This window comes from Aquarana catesbeiana, linkage group LG07 (assembly GCF_042186555.1).
Source record: "Aquarana catesbeiana isolate 2022-GZ linkage group LG07, ASM4218655v1, whole genome shotgun sequence".
NCBI lineage: Eukaryota > Metazoa > Chordata > Amphibia > Anura > Ranidae > Aquarana > Aquarana catesbeiana.
Window position 1 is genome coordinate 109,227,278 of NC_133330.1, and position 18,559 is coordinate 109,245,836.

An 18,559-nucleotide genomic window follows, 5' to 3' on the forward strand; every position below is an offset into this window, starting at 1 on the left:
GGATATGCCATGCTACTTTATGTTTTTGGTGTCCCCAAACAAAAGTATTCAGTATAGATTCCATTTTTTTGAAGATCTCAATAAGTAAATACAGAGGAGCATGCCATACCATGTACGGGATCTTAGGCAGGATAATCATTTTTAATGATATTTATTCTTCCCATTATTCCCAGTGGTAGTTTGGACCAGGCTTGTGTTTTTGTTTTAATCATGGTAAACAGAGGTTCTATGTTGTTGGTTGTGTACTCTCGTAGGTCCCTTGTGACCAGTACCCCTAGATATGTAATAGTGTTTACCCTGACTAATAGTAAGTCCGGTTGTATATTGGTTGGAGGAAACTGGTCTATGGGAAGTATCTGGGACTTTTCCCAGTTTATACGTAGTCCTGAGAATTTCCCCATTCTATCTATAATATCCAGGGCTGCTTGAAGCGATGGGCCTTGATCAGCTAGATATAGTATCGTGTCATCCGCGTATAGTCCAATCTTTTCGGTATAGTTACCTACTCTTGGTCCAACTATGTCAGTGGCTGCTCTTATGGCTATGGCTAAAGGCTCGGCTGCTAAAGCATATAGCAGTGGGGAAAGAGGACATCCCTGGCGCGTGCCTCTTTCAAGAGGAAATTGCCCCGACAGCCATCCATTAACGAAGACCCGTGCTTTTGGTGATTGATAAAGTATTTGTACCCATTGTATAAAATTTGGACCAAATCCATATTCTCGTAAGCACTCCCATAGAAAGGGCCATTCCACTGAATCGAAGGCCTTTGCTGCGTCTTTTTTTTTTTTTGTAAATTCTTTATTCAAGTTTTCATATATACAATAACCACTGGCCACCAACGTGGCAGAGCCAGCTTTGGCCTCGCAAGGCCCAACAATGAAAACCATCCCCATGACTCCCCCCCCCCCCCCCCCCCCCCATCAACCCACATCCCTCCCCCCCTGTCACAGCCCAAAATCAAAATTCCAAATGACCAATGTATATTTAAAAGCTCCTATATTTTAAATTTAAATTTTTCTCACCGCTGAGAAAGACTAATTTTAAACTCATTATAGGTCCCCAATCAACCTACATCCATTCACTCCTCCTATGTTCACAGGTTAAGAAGAGTTCTCACACATTTGTTTTCAACTTCCTCCTGTTGTTTTTTTAAATGTTTTATTTATATGCCTAACCCACTGTGTTTTCAGCTCCATACCATGCCTGCCACACCTTTTCAAATTTTTTTTTACATCCTCTAGCCTGATATGTGGATTTGTAAAAAGGCATCATATTATTTACCAACTTGTTGCATTTTGAAAGGTCTGGGGCCTGTGGATCCTTCCATTTGAATAAAATGGCCTTTTTGGCATAAAAAAGCAGAATAGTGAGCAGCGTTCTTATTGCCCTGGTCTGAACCACCTCTTGTACCAGTCCCAACAGACATACCTTGATATTTAAAGGAATAGGAATTGTGAGAAGGCCCGAAATACAAGATAGGACCTCCTCCCAGTATCTTTTGATATGTGGACAGTCCCAGAAAATATGACCTGCATTAGCCGGGGAAAAGGAACATCTCCAGCATTCCGCAGAGGCTGCCCAAAAATCTTCCCTAATCTTGCCGGAGTAAAGTAACTCCTGTGAAGAAATTTGAATTGAATTAACCTGTCCCTGGCTGACACCAAATGTCTAAACGGTTGATCCCATACCTCCTCCCAATCCTCTCCCTGAAGCCCTGGAACCTCCAACTCCCATTTACTTTTGGTTTTCGCTATTGTTTTTGGCGTAGTTTTGAAAAATTCTTTGTAAGATCTGGAGAGGGGTTTGTCTAGAACATCCTCCGATAACATTGACTCAAGACTGGATGGAAAGGATTCCACTCTGCGGACCCTGAATTGTGACTGATACGCATGCCGAAGTTGTAGGTAACGGAATAGATATACATTTTCCAAGTTATGTCTTGACTTTAACTGGGGAAATGTCAGAAGATCTCCGAGAGCTGTTATGTCCCCTAGAGTCTTAATTCCCTTTATTGCCCATATCATGGGGTCAGGTAAGTTGTAGAAGTGCTGCAGCATAGGATTCATCCACAGCGGAGTTGTGGGCGAATGACCATGAAAGCTTGGGGAAGCCAAGTGAACCGCCATGTCCCAAGCTTTTATAGTAGCCTTCATAGTAGTAGTCAATGGTAATTCAGACTTAAGTCCCCTAAATAGTGCTAAATAGACTTTCATATGACCCCAGGTGCGCCGCTTCCAACACCGTAGCTGCGTCCCCACCATCCATGATTAACCATCTGCGTGCAAAAACCATCTGCCCTGCCAGATAGTACTTGTGCCAATCTGGGAGCCCACAAAAAGGAGCCCACTATGCCATCCAATTGATGAAAAAATGATTTTGGAATCCACACTGGTGCATGTCTCAAAAAATATAGAATCACCGGCAGGACCTTCATCTTAAGTAAGCTGATCCTGCCTATCAGAGACAGTGGAAGCCTGATCCAAGCCTGAGTTTTTTGTTTGAGGAAAGTTATCAGTGGGAGTAAGTTACGGCAAATATAAATGACTACATGCCCCTTAACTTTAACCCCTAGGTATTTCATAGACGATACCCATTGTAGCGGCAGATCCGGATCAATCCCGTTTTTTGCTCTGTCATCTAATGGAAGTATTGAGGACTTGTTCCAATTCACTTGTAACCCCGAAAACCTTGCAAAATTATCCAAGATTTCGAGTACCACCTTTAATGAGTTCTTCGGATCTGTCAGAAACAAGAGCATATCGTCTGCGTAGAGTGCAACTCTTTCATGAATGGTGCCCACTTTGATGTCCTGTACCTTCCCAGAGGCCCTTAAGGCAATGGCCAAAGGTTCCATCACAAGGGCGAATAGGAAGGGGGACAAGGGACAGCCCTGCCTTGTGCCTCTACCTATCGCAAAAAAGGGAGACACCCTCCCACCCATGCGTATCACCACCCTAGGGTTTTTGTATAGCAGAGAGACCCATTTCCTAAATTGGGATCCGAAACCCATGGCCTCTAGTACCTTACTCATAAATTGCCAATCTACAGAATCAAAGGCCTTTGCTATATCCAGTGATACCACTATTTTACATTCAGAGTCTGAGGTGGGAAGTTGTAAATGTGTGAACAGTCTCCTTAGATTGGTGTCTGTTGATTTTCCTGGCATGAAACCTGTTTGATTTATATTAACTATTGTCTGGATAACCTGTGCAAGTCTGGCTGCTAATACCTTGGTTAAAATTTTTAGGTCTGTGTTTAGTAGGGCTATAGGGCGGTACGATGCACATTCAGTCAGGTCTTTCCCTGGTTTTGGCAGGAGGATCATATATGCTTCCATCATTGAGTCGGGTAGGGAGGAGTGCTCTAGACAATGTTCCCGTAGCCAGTTGAATCTACCAGCTAATAGTTCAATGTTCGCCCTGTAAAAGTCAGCTGGTATACCATCTGGCCCTGGGGCCTTGTTGGGCGGAAGTGCACATATTGCTGCCTCTATTTCCTTAATTGTTATCTTAGCCTCCAATAACGTGCAGTCTTCCTCTGACAATCTAAGTATAGGTAAATTCTGCAGTACACTATCCAATTCCACCTCGTCATATGGAGGAATGGGAGAATATAGCTCTGAGAAAAAATCCACAAATTCCTGCATGATAAGTAACGGGTCACTAACCACTGCCCCACTCCCATCTTTAATAACTGGGATGTGAGCCATCGGAGGGTGATCCGCCACTAGCATGGCCAGGAGCTTTCCATTTTTGTCCCCCTCAGCAAAAATTTTATGTGATTTCTGGGTTTCCTCTGACTTTGTCTGTCCTTTAACCAGTAGTGACAGACGCCGTCTGACCTCCAGTAGGGATTCATACGAGACCCTCGATGGGGATTCCGCATGCTCCCCGGCCTTTTCTCTCTCTTCCTGTTGCATGTTTTCATATTCCTCGTTCTCATTTACCCTGGCTGTTTTTATGGCCGATATGGATTCCCCTCTGATGACCGCCTTGAAGGCATCCCAGAGCAACGGTGGCCCTACTTCGTCTACATTGGACATCCAATAATTTTTAGTCGCCTCCTCCAGCTGGACTGCAACCTGTTCATGCTGCAGCCAACCTGGGGATAGACGCCAAGTCCCCCTCTCCCCCCCAAGCCTAACGGTCAGAGTGAGAAGGAGGGGATTATGATCCGACAGACCCCCTGCTAGGTAATCAATACTGGACACATATTGTAACATAAGATTATTACCGAAGGCAAGATCTATTCTCGCTGAAGAACCATGAACTGTCGATATGTGAGAGAAGCATCTAACTACTGGATGCTTCCATCGCCATAACTCCTCCACTCCGAATGTGGAGGCTCAACTCTTCAGATCCGCAGAGCTTATCCTACCTGGGTTGGAGGAATCCAACGCCGCATCTAGCACTGCATTGAAATCCCCCAACATGACCAGGGGCAAATGTAAAAATTGCGCCAGTCTTGTCACCATATCATACAGAATCTGAACCTGGAAGGGCGGTGGTATATATACATTTATGAACAACATTCGACTGTTAAGAATGTCCATTACCACTGCAGCATACCTGCCTTCTGGATCTGTAATAATGTGTTGAATAGTGCAGGGAAGAGATTCTACTAATGAGAATGGACACTCCTCTCGCAAACGTGGAATAAGTGGAGTGAACTGCTTTTTGGATCCACTGTTTGCGCAAGGCCATAACTTTACTACCCTCTAAATGGGTTTCCTGGAGAACAACCAGATGAGGTTTATAATGCTTTAAATAATGGAAGACTGAGGCCCTTTTGAATTTATTGTTGAGATCCCTGACGTTCCAGGACACTATATTAATTTTATCCGTCATGACTTTTCCTGTCTTTAGGACCAATAGTATGGAACGCCAGGGGGCCCAATCTTTCCCTCCCAACGGTGTCACCCACACTCGCTAAGATTAGGAGATTCCTACACCAGATAAAAAGGTACATACATTTGGGCTGTGACAGATAAACCTTCCCCCCCTGCTATTATACCAGAAAAAAGTCCCCAACAAAACTCAAAAACAGTGCTGGTATGTAGCTTCATCCCAAATACCAAAAAAAAAACAAAAAAAAAAAAACTCTCGTGAGATCTGGTCGTTGCGATCAACAGTTCTGCAGCTCGATGTCGAATCCACGTGTCTTCTCTTCGCTCCAATTAAAAAAAAATAGTCAATGGAGCATTCAGAAAAAAATTATAAATAACGCTTATAGCAAACTAAAAAGTACCTCAGCACGAGATGAGGATAGTGCATTCCTTCATTGCAAGTATATAGAAGCTCCGCTGGCTGTGTCCTCCGTTTGGGGATGTTGGATGTTAATTGAAAGTGTAGTCTCAGAACCTCTCCGTCACATCAGCTTCAGTCCTCCCGCACTTTTGAGTTCTCGGTCCTTCATGATACTCAGCAAATTCTTGACCCTTCGTTGAGACTCCCGGATATTTAAAGCATGGCCTTGAGGCCTTCTGACTTTCAGTCCTGAATGTTTCAAAAGTCCGTTTTAAATTAAATTAAATTAAATTCACGGGCTCTTGAGTGTTAGGATACTATTCTGAGCCATAAATCAACGCACAACAGGTGCAACATTTAACCAAGCAAGCTTAAGTTCAGTTCAAGGTAGACATTTTAGCATAGTTCCTTGTCAAGCCAGTCACTGGCCTCTCCAGGATCTTCAAAGAATCTCACACTGCCCTTATATTGGATCCTGAGCTTGCTCGGGTACAGCATGCTATATTGGATCTCCTTATCTCTCAGTCGCTTCCGTATGAGATGGAATGACCTGCGTTGTTGTTGCATTGCCGCCGAGAAGTCTGGAAAAAACATTACTCTGGCATTTTCATACTTCAGCTCCGGCGTTTGCCTGGACTCGGCCAAAATTATGTCGCGGTCTCTATAGTTCAGGAACCGGACTAACTAGGGTCTGGGGAACGCTCCTGGCGGTCTGCGACCTGTGGGTACTCTGTGTGCCCTTTCTACTACATATGTGGGGGGCAAATCCTTTAGCGACAATATTTGTTTGAATAAACTTTCAACAAAGATGACAGGCCTGTCCTCTTCTGCCCCTTCAGGTAGGCCCACCACTCTGATATTATTCCTCCTCTGTCTGTCTTCAGCGTCAATTGCTCTGCGCTGCAAGGAGAGCACCATATCTTTCAATTCAGATAAGTTTGCCCCCTGAGAGTGAGTGATATCTTCCACATCAGAGACCCTCGTTTCCACAGTAGTAAGCCGCCCCCGGATCTTGTCAAGATCATGCCTTATCAGGGTACACTCAGATGATAGGTGATCAATTCTACCCATAAGTTCCGACTTACTGGTGTTTATGGCTTCTAGGATCGGTCTTATTATGGCATCCGTATCCACAGCCCCCTGTGACTCCTCCGCTTGATCATCTGCTATTTCCAGCACAGCAGCGTCTCTTTCCGTCGCCATCTTCCCTGATGTCAGTGTGGCGCGCTTTGCTGAACTCCGTGCAGGCAAGATAGCGGGGGCGGAGTCTTTCGTTCCGTCCTTCATGGAGCGGGTATGGCGCTGCTCATTTGCGGCTTTCTGCTGCTTCTTGGAGGGTGAGGAATGCATCCTTTTGCTCCTGATTGCTTCCTCTGCAGGATGGTTAGGTTGGATTGGCGGATTGAATGCTTCAAAATCGCGGATTAGTCCAGGATAAACGGAGCCTCTGAGAAACGCTTGCTGCCTTGCTCACATCCGGCCACGCCCCACCTCCTTTGCTGTGTCTAAGGCCACCACTACTCTGGTACCTCGGTTGTCATGCTGCGCTTGGAGGTTTAAAAATAGTCTTCTTATATTCATGGCCGTATTTTTTCTGGGCATGAAACCTGTCTGGTCAGGGTGTATTAATGCTAATATGACTTTATTTAGGCGGGACGCTAGAATTTTGGCCAATATTTTGATATCTACTTGAAGTAGCGAAATTGGACGGTAAGACTCGGGATATCTGGGGTCTTTCCCTGGTTTGGGTAGAACTATTATCTGTGCTTCCTGCATAGATGGAGGGAGTGTTCCATGTAGAAATATCAATTGGTATAGTTTTTGCAATTTCGGAATTAAAATGTCAGGGAATGTAGTGTAAAATTCTAATGGCAAGCCGTCAAGTCCAGGGGCCTTAGATTTAGCTAGCTGGGACAGTGCTTCAGAGATGTCCTCTTGGCTAATGGGGGCATCCAGTAACTTAACCTGTTCTGTATTGAGTCTAGGAAACTGAATACCGTGCAAGTGATTTTTAATTTCTTGCATAGAGTGTGCACTCTGAGTTTTATATAAATTCCTATAAAAGTTTTGGAAACTATCTGCAACTTGGTGTGGGTCAGTCATCAGGTCCCCCTGTTGGGTAGTTAAGGTCACTACCACTGGGGGTTTGTCATTTAAATGAGCTAAATATGCCAGTAGTCTACCCGCTTGCTCTCCGTGTAAGAAAATTCTTTGTTTTTTAACCACTTCACATCCAGGCCATTTCTGACACTTCGCTCCTACATGTCAAAAATCATCATTTCTTTGCTATAAAATTAGATAGAACCCCCAAACATTATATATGTTTTTTTAGCAGAGACCCTAGAGAATACAATGGCGGTCATTGCAACTTTTTATCTTGCACGGTATTTGCGCAGCAATTTTTCAAACGCGTTTTTTTTGAAAAAAAAACAGTTTCATGCTTTAAAAAAAAACAAAACAGCAAAGTTAGCCAAATTTTTTTGCATTGTGTGAAAGATGAAGTTACGCCGAGTAAATAGATACCTAACATGTCACGCTTCAAAATTGCACACGCTCGTGGAATGGCGCCAAACTTTGGTACTTAAAAATCCCCATAGGCGACGCTTTAACATTTTTTACTGGTTACATGTTTTGAGTTACAGAGGAGGTCTAGGGCCAAAATTATTGCTCTCGCTCTAACGTTCGCGGCGATACCTCACATGTGTGGTTTGAACACCGTTTTCATATGTGGGCGGGACTTACGTATGCGTTCGCTTCTGCGTGCGAGCTCACGGGGACAGGGGCGCTTTAAAAATTTTTTTTTTTTTTTTTATTGTTAATTTTACTTAAAAATTTTTATTTTTACACTTTAAAAAAATTTTTTTTTTTTTGATCACTTTTATTCCTATTACAAGGAATGTAAACATCCCTTGTAATAGGAATATGAGACGATCAGTCCTCTTTACAGTGAGATATGGGGTCAATAAGACCCCACATCTCACCTCTAGGCTGGGAAGCCTAAAATCAAAAAAAAAAATAAAACGATCGCCGCTTCACAGCTGAAGCGGCGCCGTTTTTTTGAATGCAGAGGCCGGGCGTGACGTCATAACATCGCGCCCGGCCTCCGAACGATCATAGAGACTCCGGCGACCATCTGGTCCGCCGGAAATCTCTATGGTGAACATCCGGCGCCGGCGGATCCGCTATCCGACTCACCGATCGCTGAGGTGAGTCGGTAGTAGCACCGGAGGGCGGCGGGAGGGGGGGGACGTCCCCTCCCGCCGCCCGTAAGAACGATCAAGCGGCGGAACAGCCGCTATGAACGTTCTTATGGTGTACGGAATCGCCGGCTGAAAATGCCGGTATCTGAATGATGTCTGTAGCCTCAGACATCATTCAGATATAAGCCCCGAAAGTCGAGGACGTCATATGACGTCCTCCGGATGTCAAGTGGTTAAAAAATACCTGTTGTTTGGCTTTCTCTGTATGCATTTGGGTTACCACTCTGGATTGCATTTGTACTTTATGTAGGTTGTCAATACTGGGATCTTGTGCGTACACCTGTTCCAATTCCTGCAGTTTGTCAGTGGTTATCTGTAATAGCAGTTTAGAGGAACTTTTAAATCTGTTTATTCTAGTAGATAATAACCTACTAGCTTGATTTTTAAAGTTATGAAGAGATCTACTTCTGGAACGCCAAATTGCTGGCAAACCAAGGAGAAAACCTCTGGATTCAGCATCCATTCTCCCTGCAGAATTGGCTGGCGACTGGGATAATCTGCCTCTATATTCAAAGTTCCCTTTATGTGAACTGCGGAAATGGAGAGAACCTTGTGCTCCGCCCAACCCAGGATCTGTAGTCACAGGGCCAGGAGGGACATGGATCTGGTGCCCCCTTGATGATTCAGAAAAGCCACTGCTGTGGCATTGTCTGAAAGGATCTGAACTTCCTGGTTCTTGATTCTTCCCTCGAACGCTTTTAACGCTTCTCCGACGGCCAAAAGCTCTCGAAAGTTGGAGGAAGACCCTCTTTGTCTCGAGTCCCAGGACCCCTGAGCTTTTAGATCCTCTAGGTGTGCCCCCCACCCCCAGGAACTTGCATCCTGGGGGCGAGGAGCAAGGGGAGGGGCGGGGGCTTTTAACCTCTTTGATTGTGCTTCCTGTCAGGTGGACCAGTCATCTCCCGGGGTGCCGTCCTGGAAGTCGACTTGAGAAAAATAAGTTTTAGTTTATGTCAGTAAATTTTGTAAATAAGTAATTTTTCTCCTTCACTGATGGGCGCTGATGAGGCACAAATATGCCGCACTTATGGGCAGCAGTGATGAGCATCACTGACTGGCATCACTAATTGGCACAGATTGCTGGCACTGGTGGGCAAGCACTGCTGGGCACTTAATTGTAATCAGGGCACTGATGGTCAGTGCCCCCATTACAATCCTAGCTGTCCCCTGTGAGATGCCGCTGATCGGCTCTACTCTCATTCTGTCAGTGTGAGGCGAGGAGAACCGATTACCGGCATCTCCGTGTTTACATGTGACCGGCTGGGATTGGACACAGTCGATCACATGGTTAAAGAGCCGCGGCTCTGGGTCGCGCCATGTCCTAGGAGTGCTGCGTGCCCCCAGGGGCACGCGAGAGCGGTCATTCTGGGAGGCCGTCATATGACGTCCACCCAGAATGAGAGCCGCACCGCCCAGCCGTCATTTGATGGTGAGCCAGCGGCAAGTGGTTAAAGGGAACCCGTCACTTGCACTAGGCCATCACATATGGAGCTAATCCAAAATGTGCATGTCAGTCACAGCTTTAAAGCTTGACATATTTGGTATCTACTTATTTTACACAAATTTTATCAAAAAAAAAAAAAAATTAGATCTTTCGCCTGTTCACCGATCCAATACCACCCCCCATTCGCAAGTCTTACCTATTGCTGATTTAACAACTCTGTCTTTGGCTGTCGCTCTCTGATTTTGTGGCTGTCCCTGATGTTTCAGTTTTCGGAGCCGCTTCTTCATTCCTATTTTATTGCTGTTTAAGGCATCATTTTGCTTGTGCTTTTTTGGTTGCTTTTTGAAACCTAGGTTTTCATACATAAAGAATTGAATGTTACAAAGTAAAAAAGGTTGACAGTGACCCATAAGCCAAGCTGCACAACAGTACACACAATGGGAGAATAAGGGGCAACACTTAGACACTTAGGGCCAGGGTGGAAAAGAAAAAGGATTTTGATTTAAAAATCAGATTTGATTTTTAGAAAATTATTTTTAATAAAACGCTTTTGGAGTAAAATTACAGTTACTTACTGGTAACGTCTTTTCCAGGAGTCTTTCAGAACAGTCACCTATGACAGACTTCCCCTCCTCCCTTCTGAGGAAACACCGCCCAGCCTAGATTTAAAAGGCATGCTTCCACGCCAGCTCCTCAGTTCTTCAAGAGCAACTCCGGCCAGCTGGGGAGACACAAGAACGCATCATACACCATAAATTACTTTTTGATGGTTCCTGAGTCAGGAACCCAAAAGGAAACCAACAAGGGTGGGTACACAGTGCTGTCCTGAATGACTGCTGGAAAAGACGTTACCAGTAAGTAACTCTAATTTTCCCATATCATCTTTTAGGACAGCCACTTATGAGAAGATAAGCAAGCACTTACCCTTAGGGTGGGACTATGACTTACAGGACTCTGTGTCCAAAGAGCCTGATCCCTTTGCTGACAACAAGATCAGCCTCTAGTGTCAGGTAAAAGGTGGGAGAGCTGAATCATGTTGCCGTTGCACAGATCTGGCGTGGAGTAGCATCAGCTTCTCCGAGATCTCCCTACATATAAGCTTGTCCGATTGTTAGCTAATGCCATTTTAACCCTTACTTTAGTTCCTGCAAAACAAGGAAGGAAACCCCTTAGACACATGAACCAAAATTCAAAAGGAAGATCCCACGAGGCCCTACAATAAGTAAAGTTTGGTCCTACTTGGGAGACTGCAGACCTAAAGCTGGTCCAGCTGCTGTAACGCTTCCAAATCTCAGGTAAGTGGAGCATAAAATATAATCTTGAGGGATCCCTCTTAGTAGTCAGACCACCAGGTTCCCAGAGCCCTCAGGACAGAGAACCGTGGTCCTTTAAGCCAGTGTGATACAAAGAGAACAATCGTAGTGTTCTATGCCCACCGGTAAGACTGGGGGTGGGCGAGATGACACAGCACCTGGGGAAACGCCAGCTAAGTGACGGCATCTACCCAAGAGTGCAAACCCTTTACTGGTTCAGGCCCAAAGAGGACGTTTTATGGGAGGAAAACAGAGTTCCCGGAGGAAACTCGAGATCCCAGGGTTAACCGCCCTATAGATGGTCCAGATGGAAGAACCTGCAACTGCAAGAGGTCTCCACTGAGTTTTAGTCATAACTTCCGTTATCAGATGAGATCGGGTGCATTTAGGGTGCTGTGGCCATAGACCAGCATTCCTACCTGGGTCACCCTTGTATTTCACAGGAAGGGCTCTCTTCCTGTTTGCTATGCAAGAATCACCTCCGGCCCAGGACAAAGAACAGGTCCCATGTGGGAGGAGATAGCACAGTCTTGGACATGCTGTTAGTCACCCACCACTTGGGGGGCTGCCGGTCTTACTAACCGTGCATCAATGAGTGTCTGAAATTGTGTCAGACAATATTCTGAGATGCATGACACCAGTATAAATGCCAGGAGTAGTTAATTTTCCTACGATGAAAACAATCACAGGTCCCTTTCAGAAGAGAGTTCATTCTCCCGAGCATGGAATCCAACAATACCCCTCCGTCTCCCAAGACTAGGCCGGTAAGTCTGGATCTGTGGAAAAAACTGCGTCTGGTGGGAGCAGAGGGTACTGAACCAAAGCCTGCCAAGAAGCTGGACCCTAGTCTTCCCCAGCTTCCATCAGACCTAATGGACAGGAACGCTCTTTCCCACTGCTCTGGCCTTGGTCGTGGAGCAAGAGAAATTTTGTAATGAGGGGGCCTACTGGATTCACCATCCAGGCCTTCTCCCACTTCTTAACAAGTGTTTTAGAAACCTTTGTATCTTTCTAGGGTATGGTCAACTGAAGTGAAGGCCTTTAACCCTACGTGATGCCATCCAGGGGGCAACCCCTCGATAATCAGGCCCTGGTCACCAGAGATCCCCTGTTTAGTTTCCTATATCAGGTGCATACAGGTGATGTGGCCATCAGGCACCATCCGGCCGGCAACCCTGTAACCTCAAAACACTAGTGAAACATGCAGGGTGCTAGCTTGGTTGGGATTCAAAGTCATGACCTCAGTGTTTAGGGCGCAGTTTAGGTGTAACACCTTCAATGTGAGCTTTTTCCTCACTGTTTGTGGGTTGACCCAGAGAAAATGATGCTTTTAGATGAGCTGGTTTGCCGGTCCTACACAGGCAAAGTTTTAACTGCAGAACACAAACACAGAGAGAACCCACAACTTGATGCAAGTACTGGAATGTTGGGGGATATGAACTAACCACCCCAGTGTTGCCAGGCAGAAGTGTCAGCCACACAGGCCTTTGCCCCTGTATAGACGCTTTCCCCAGGAACTGAGGATGGGGGACAGCAGTACTCACTCACTCCCCTGGTGAAGACTCTGGTTCCTTTGTGAAACTAAATATGGAATCCTCCAGTTCCCCCAGAGGGGGTGACCGGCAGGAAAGGGAATGGTACCCTACTATCGCTGGTGAGGCACAGTCTGGGGCTGTGGGAGTTACCACCCGCCCAACTGGCAGGCAACCCCGTTTGTGAGGTAGTCCAAGCCCTGGGACCTCAAGCTCACCCCCCCCCGGAAAGCACATAGAACCACCAGCCCCCAGGTCACATGTGCCTCCTCCCCTCCGACCACCAACCAAAAGACAGGTAAGGGATGCAAACCCCCCTGGGTCTTCCTTACCTTATGATGGCGATGTTGACAACGCCAAAATCCGCCACGATGGCCCCTGCCTCTGACACGCTCCTGTTGTGAAAAGGATGGTCTTGCCTCTGGGACCTCCAGCCGCCTGTGCAACCTTTCTGGGTCCCCATCAGCCAAAGTCTGGCCCGCCTTCAGCATCCGCGGCTGGAACCAGAAGCTGCGAATCAAGGAGAGGTGCACACCCCCTGGAAGTGACGTCACCAGCCACACAGCCCTGCTATGAGCTGCATCGCAGCTCGCAACCAGAATGAAAAGGGGGGTGGGGTGGGAACAGCACCTCCTCCTGAGTCTCCACTGAGAACCTAAAAGCAGGCCCCCGGAGAATCCCACGACACAACTATGGCCAAAAAGTTAGAGGGGTTTTTAAACTAGGCGATGGGGGGGGGGGGGGGGAGGGTCCAGAGACAGTGATAGCCAGCGCGGAAGATATTCCAGAGGGTAGTATTGGGGGCATTAGTGGTAGGTTAACCAAAGCACAAAAACACAAGGTGAGTATAGTAGCAAGTCCTAGTTGCAATCTTGAAACACCCAATACGAGGACAATATGCGACCGGTCTAAACTATGTGGCATGTTCACCAATGCCAGGAGCATGGCGGACAAGATGGGTGAACTAGAGATACTGTTGTACAAGGAGGATTTGGATTTTGTGGGAATTTCAGAGACCTGGTTCAACAGCTCTCATGATTGGCTGGCAAACATTCAAGGGTATACCCTATACCGCAAGGATAGAGAGGGTAAAAAAGGGGGAGGGGTATGCCTATATATCAAGAATAATGTACAAGTGAATGTGAGAGATGACATCACTGAGGGGGCTAGGGAGGAGGTGGAATCTTTATGGGTAGAGCTCCAAAGGGATGAAGCTAAGGGGAAAATAATACTGGGAGTATGCTATAGGCCCCCTAACCTGAGGGAGGAAGTGGAGACGGATCTCCTATCACAAATTGGATTAGCAGCAAGGATGGGAAGTGTTATCATAATGGGGGATTTTAATTATCCAGACATAGACTGGGCGGAGGGAACCGCGCATTCATTTAAGGCTCGCCAGTTCCTTAGTGTCTTGCAGGACAATTTTATGGGTCAGATGGTAGACGCACAAACCAGAAATAAAACATTACTAGATCTACTGATTACCAACAATACAGACCTGATAACAGATGTGGAAATACGGGGCAATTTAGGTAACAGCGATCACAGGTCAATTAGTTTCAGTATAAATCACACAAATAGGAAACATGAAGGGAACACAGACACTGAATTTCAAAAGGGCCAACTTCCCTAAACTACAAACCTTGCTAAAAGGCATAAATTGGGATAAATTATTAGGAACAAAGAATACGGAGGAGAGATGGGTTTGCTTTAAGAGCATATTAAATAAGGGCATTAGCCAATGTATCCCATTGGGTAATAAATTTAAAAGAGCGAACAAACATCCTGGATGGCTAACTCCAATGTAAAAATGCATATAAAAGCAAAGGAGAAGGCCTTCAAAAAATACAAGGTTGAGGGATCATCCTCAGCATTCAGAATTTATAAAGAATGCAATAAGAAATGTAAGGGTGCAATTAGGATGGCTAAGATAGAACATGAAAGACACATAGCGGAGGAGAGCAAAAAAAATCCCAAGAAATTCTTTAAGTATGTAAACAGTAAAAAAGGGAGGACAGACCATATTGGCCCCATAAAGAATGAGGAAGGACATCTGGTTACAAAGGATGGGGAGATGGCAAAGGTATTGAATTTATTCTTCTCCTCAGTCTTCACGAGTGAATCGGGGGGCTTCAGTAACCAAAACTGCAGTGTTTATCCTCATGACACAACACAGGAAGCACCTACATGGTTAACAGAGGACGGAATTAAAATTAGACTTGAGAAACTTAACATTAATAAATCACCGGGACCAGATGGCTTGCATCCGAGGGTACTTAGGGAACTCAGTCAGGTGATTGCCAGACCGTTGTTCCTAATTTTTACAGACAGTCTATTGACTGGAATGGTACCAGCTGATTGGAGAAAAGCCAATGTAGCACCAATATTTAAAAAAGGCCCAAAAAACATCCCTGGGAATTACAGACCAGTTAGCCTAACATCAATAGTATGTAAACTCTTGGAGGGGATGATAAGGGACTATATACAAGATTTTAGTAATAAGAATGATATCATTAGCAGTAATCAGCATGGATTCATGAAGAATCGTTCTTGCCAAACCAATCTATTAACCTTCTATGAGGAGGTGAGTTGCCATCTAGATAAAGGAAGGCCCGTAGACGTGGTGTATCTGGATTTTGCAAAAGCATTTGACACAGTTCCCCATAAAAGTTTACTGTACAAAATAAGGTGCGTTGGCATGGACCATAGGGTGAGTACATGGATTGAAAACTGGCTACAAGGGCGTGTTCAGAGGGTGGTGATAAATGGGGAGTACTCAGAATGGTCAGGGGTGGGTAGTGGGGTTCCCCAGGGTTCTGTGCTGGGACCAATCCTATTTAATTTGTTCATAAACGACCTGGAGGATGGGATAAACAGTTCAATCTCTGTATTTGCAGACGATACTAAGCTAAGCAGGGCAATAACTTCTCCGCAGGATGTGGAAATCTTGCAAAAAGACCCTTTACAAATTAATGGGGTGGGCGACTACATGGCAAATGAGGTTCAATGTAGAAAAATGTAAAATAATGCATTTGGGTGGCAAAAATATGAATGCAATCTATACACTGGGGGGAGAACCTCTGGGGGAATCTAGGATGGAAAAGGACCTGGGGGTCCTAGTGGATGATAGGCTCAGCAATGGCATGCAATGCCAAGCTGCTGCTAATAAAGCAAACAGAATATTGGCATGCATTAAAAGGGGGATCAACTGCAGAGATAAAACGATAATTCTCCCGCTCTACAAGACTCTGGTCCGGCCGCACCTGGAGTATGCTGTCCAGTTCTGGGCACCAGTCCTCAGGAGGGACGTACTGGAAATGGAGCGAGTACAAAGAAGGGCAACAAAGCTAATAAAGGGTCTGGAGGATCTTAGTTATGAGGAAAGGTTGCGAGCACTGAACTTATTCTCTCTGGAGAAGAGACGCTTGAGAGGGGATACGATTTCAATTTACAAATACTGTACTGGTGACCCCACAATAGGGATAAAACTTTTTCGCAGAAGAGAGTTTAATAAGACTCGTGGCCACTCATTACAATTAGAAGAAAAGAGGTTTAACCTTAAACTACGTAGAGGGTTCTTTACTGTAAGAGCGGCAAGGATATGGAATTCCCTTCCACAGGCGGTGGTCTCAGCGGGGAGCATTGATAGCTTCAAGAAACTATTAGATAATCACCTGAATGACCGCAATATACAGGGATATGTAATGTAATACTGACACATAATCACACACATAGGTTGGACTTGATGGACTTGTGTCTTTTTTCAACCTCACCTACTATGTAACTTTCGGAGAGCTGGGGTGGCAACAAAAAAAGTCTGGCTGCCAGGTAACCTCTCTGAGGCATAGCACCACTAGTTCCCAGAGACCTCTGTCTCCTTCCCGGACATACAGGCTTCAGCCTCCCTGGCTGTCTTTAGCCACGGCTCCTCACTGTCTCCTGCCGGAGGAAACACCGAAAACTGAGGAGCTGGTGGGGAAGCATGCCTTTTTAACTCTAGGCTGGGCGGCGTTTGCTCAGAAGGAAGGACCCGAGGTCTCTCATAGGTGGCTGTCCTGAAAGACGATATGGGGAAAAAAAAAAAAAAAAAAATATCTGAACATAGTTTTCTATTTAAGATACATAATTGAGTTTATTCAGCATGAAATTGATATTAGTTATGTAGCATGAGGCTGTATATTCTGAAATATTTACATTTTTAGTAAACTCAGTCAATGAATACAAGATCTGCAAGCTGAAATAACATGCACTGCATTGATGCATTCAGACAATTTCACAGTAACCATGATATAAAACAAAGTTCAGGAATATTTCTTTATCCCATTGTTTTGCAAAATCTATGTACACTACAAACTGTATGATTGTTTGAAGAGAAATACATCTGTACCAGGCTCTAATGCCCTGTACACACGGTCAGATTTTCAACGGAAAATGTGTGATAGGACCTTGTTGTCGGAAATTCCGACCGTGTGTGGGCTCCATCACACATTTTCTATCGGAATTTCCAACACACAAAGTTTGAGAGCTTGCTATAAAATTTTCCGACAACAAAATCCATTGTCGGAAATTCCAATCGTGTGTACACAAATCCGACGCACAAAGTGCCACGCATGCTCAGAATAAATTAAGAGACGAAAGCTATTGACTACAGCCCCGTTTATAGTCCCGACGTACGTGTTTTACGTCACCGCGTTTAGAACGATCGGATTTTCCGACAACTTTGTGTGACCGTGTGTATGCAAGACAAGTTTGAGCCAACATCCGTCGGAAAAAATTCATGGATTTTGTTGTCGGAATGTCCGATCAATGTCCGACGGTGTGTACAGGGCATAAGTGTGAGGAGGAAGGGCAAGCAGTAAAAATTAAAGTGAAACCTTCTAAACAGCTTATAAACCTTGTGATCTTCCTGCACATAGCTTGGAGGTGCTTTATTCCTCCCTTGAGGAGCAAAACGGCAGCAGGCCGTAAAAGAGACCCAGTTTAGGAATATTTACTAACCTAACAGCTTATTATTCTAAATAGGAATCCATCATTTTGTTTGCAATTATTAAAGATTCTAACTACCAGAAAGAATGAGTCCTTATATTTAAAGAGCACCTGTCATTTCAGATTCATCATGGCAGCGCCTGTTAGCGGGCATCCACTGACCTGCTGCCGCCACATTCTTCACCTTGTTGGGTCACTGCCGCAACACCAGCCACCTCATTAAAGTGAATGGGACTGTCGGAGAGTCAACAGCGGGTCGGAGGAGGAGCTGCTGCAGGACAGAGATGACAGTTGCTCTTTAAAAATTTGGATTTAAAATAAAACCTTTTTACTAGTGATTTAAATAATCTTGATTTAAATCAAATCCACCCTGCTTTGGGCTCTCCCGCTTTGCAGACATTGCAGCTTTACTGTTCACAGAATAAAAGAACAGAGCATCAGCATCGTCAGAGTGCTATGTCTTCGCTGTCTTGTCATGGGGGAAAGGTAAGAACTGTTTAGCGCCAACAAGCAGAAAGTAAAGCCTGCTTATGTAATGTCTGAATATCCCAATGCCTTACAAATATGCTTTATCTAATGTTTTAACATTATATCAATTTGTAGCCACCCAGGACTTTCAAAAAACAAGGAAAAAAAAAAAAAGTGTCTTTTAAAAAAGGACAACATTCAAGGCGTTTTGAATACTCTTCAGTACCCAACACCCACAGATATGGATTTCCTGCTCATGTAATGCCGCGTACACACGGCCGGACTTCCTGACAGAAAAAGTCCGATCGGA

At 45.1% G+C, this 18,559-nt stretch overlaps 1 protein-coding gene across 1 annotated transcript in view; it reads right to left on the bottom strand.

Moving 5' to 3' along the window:
- RPS19BP1 (ribosomal protein S19 binding protein 1) overlaps window positions 1–18,559 on the bottom strand; it is a 49,379-nt gene that overhangs the window by 17,863 nt on the left and 12,957 nt on the right. The window contains exon 2 of the mRNA XM_073592624.1: window positions 10,147–10,299. Within this exon, the coding sequence (XP_073448725.1) occupies window positions 10,147–10,299 (153 nt within the window). The remainder of the gene's footprint in view (window positions 1–10,146; window positions 10,300–18,559) is intronic.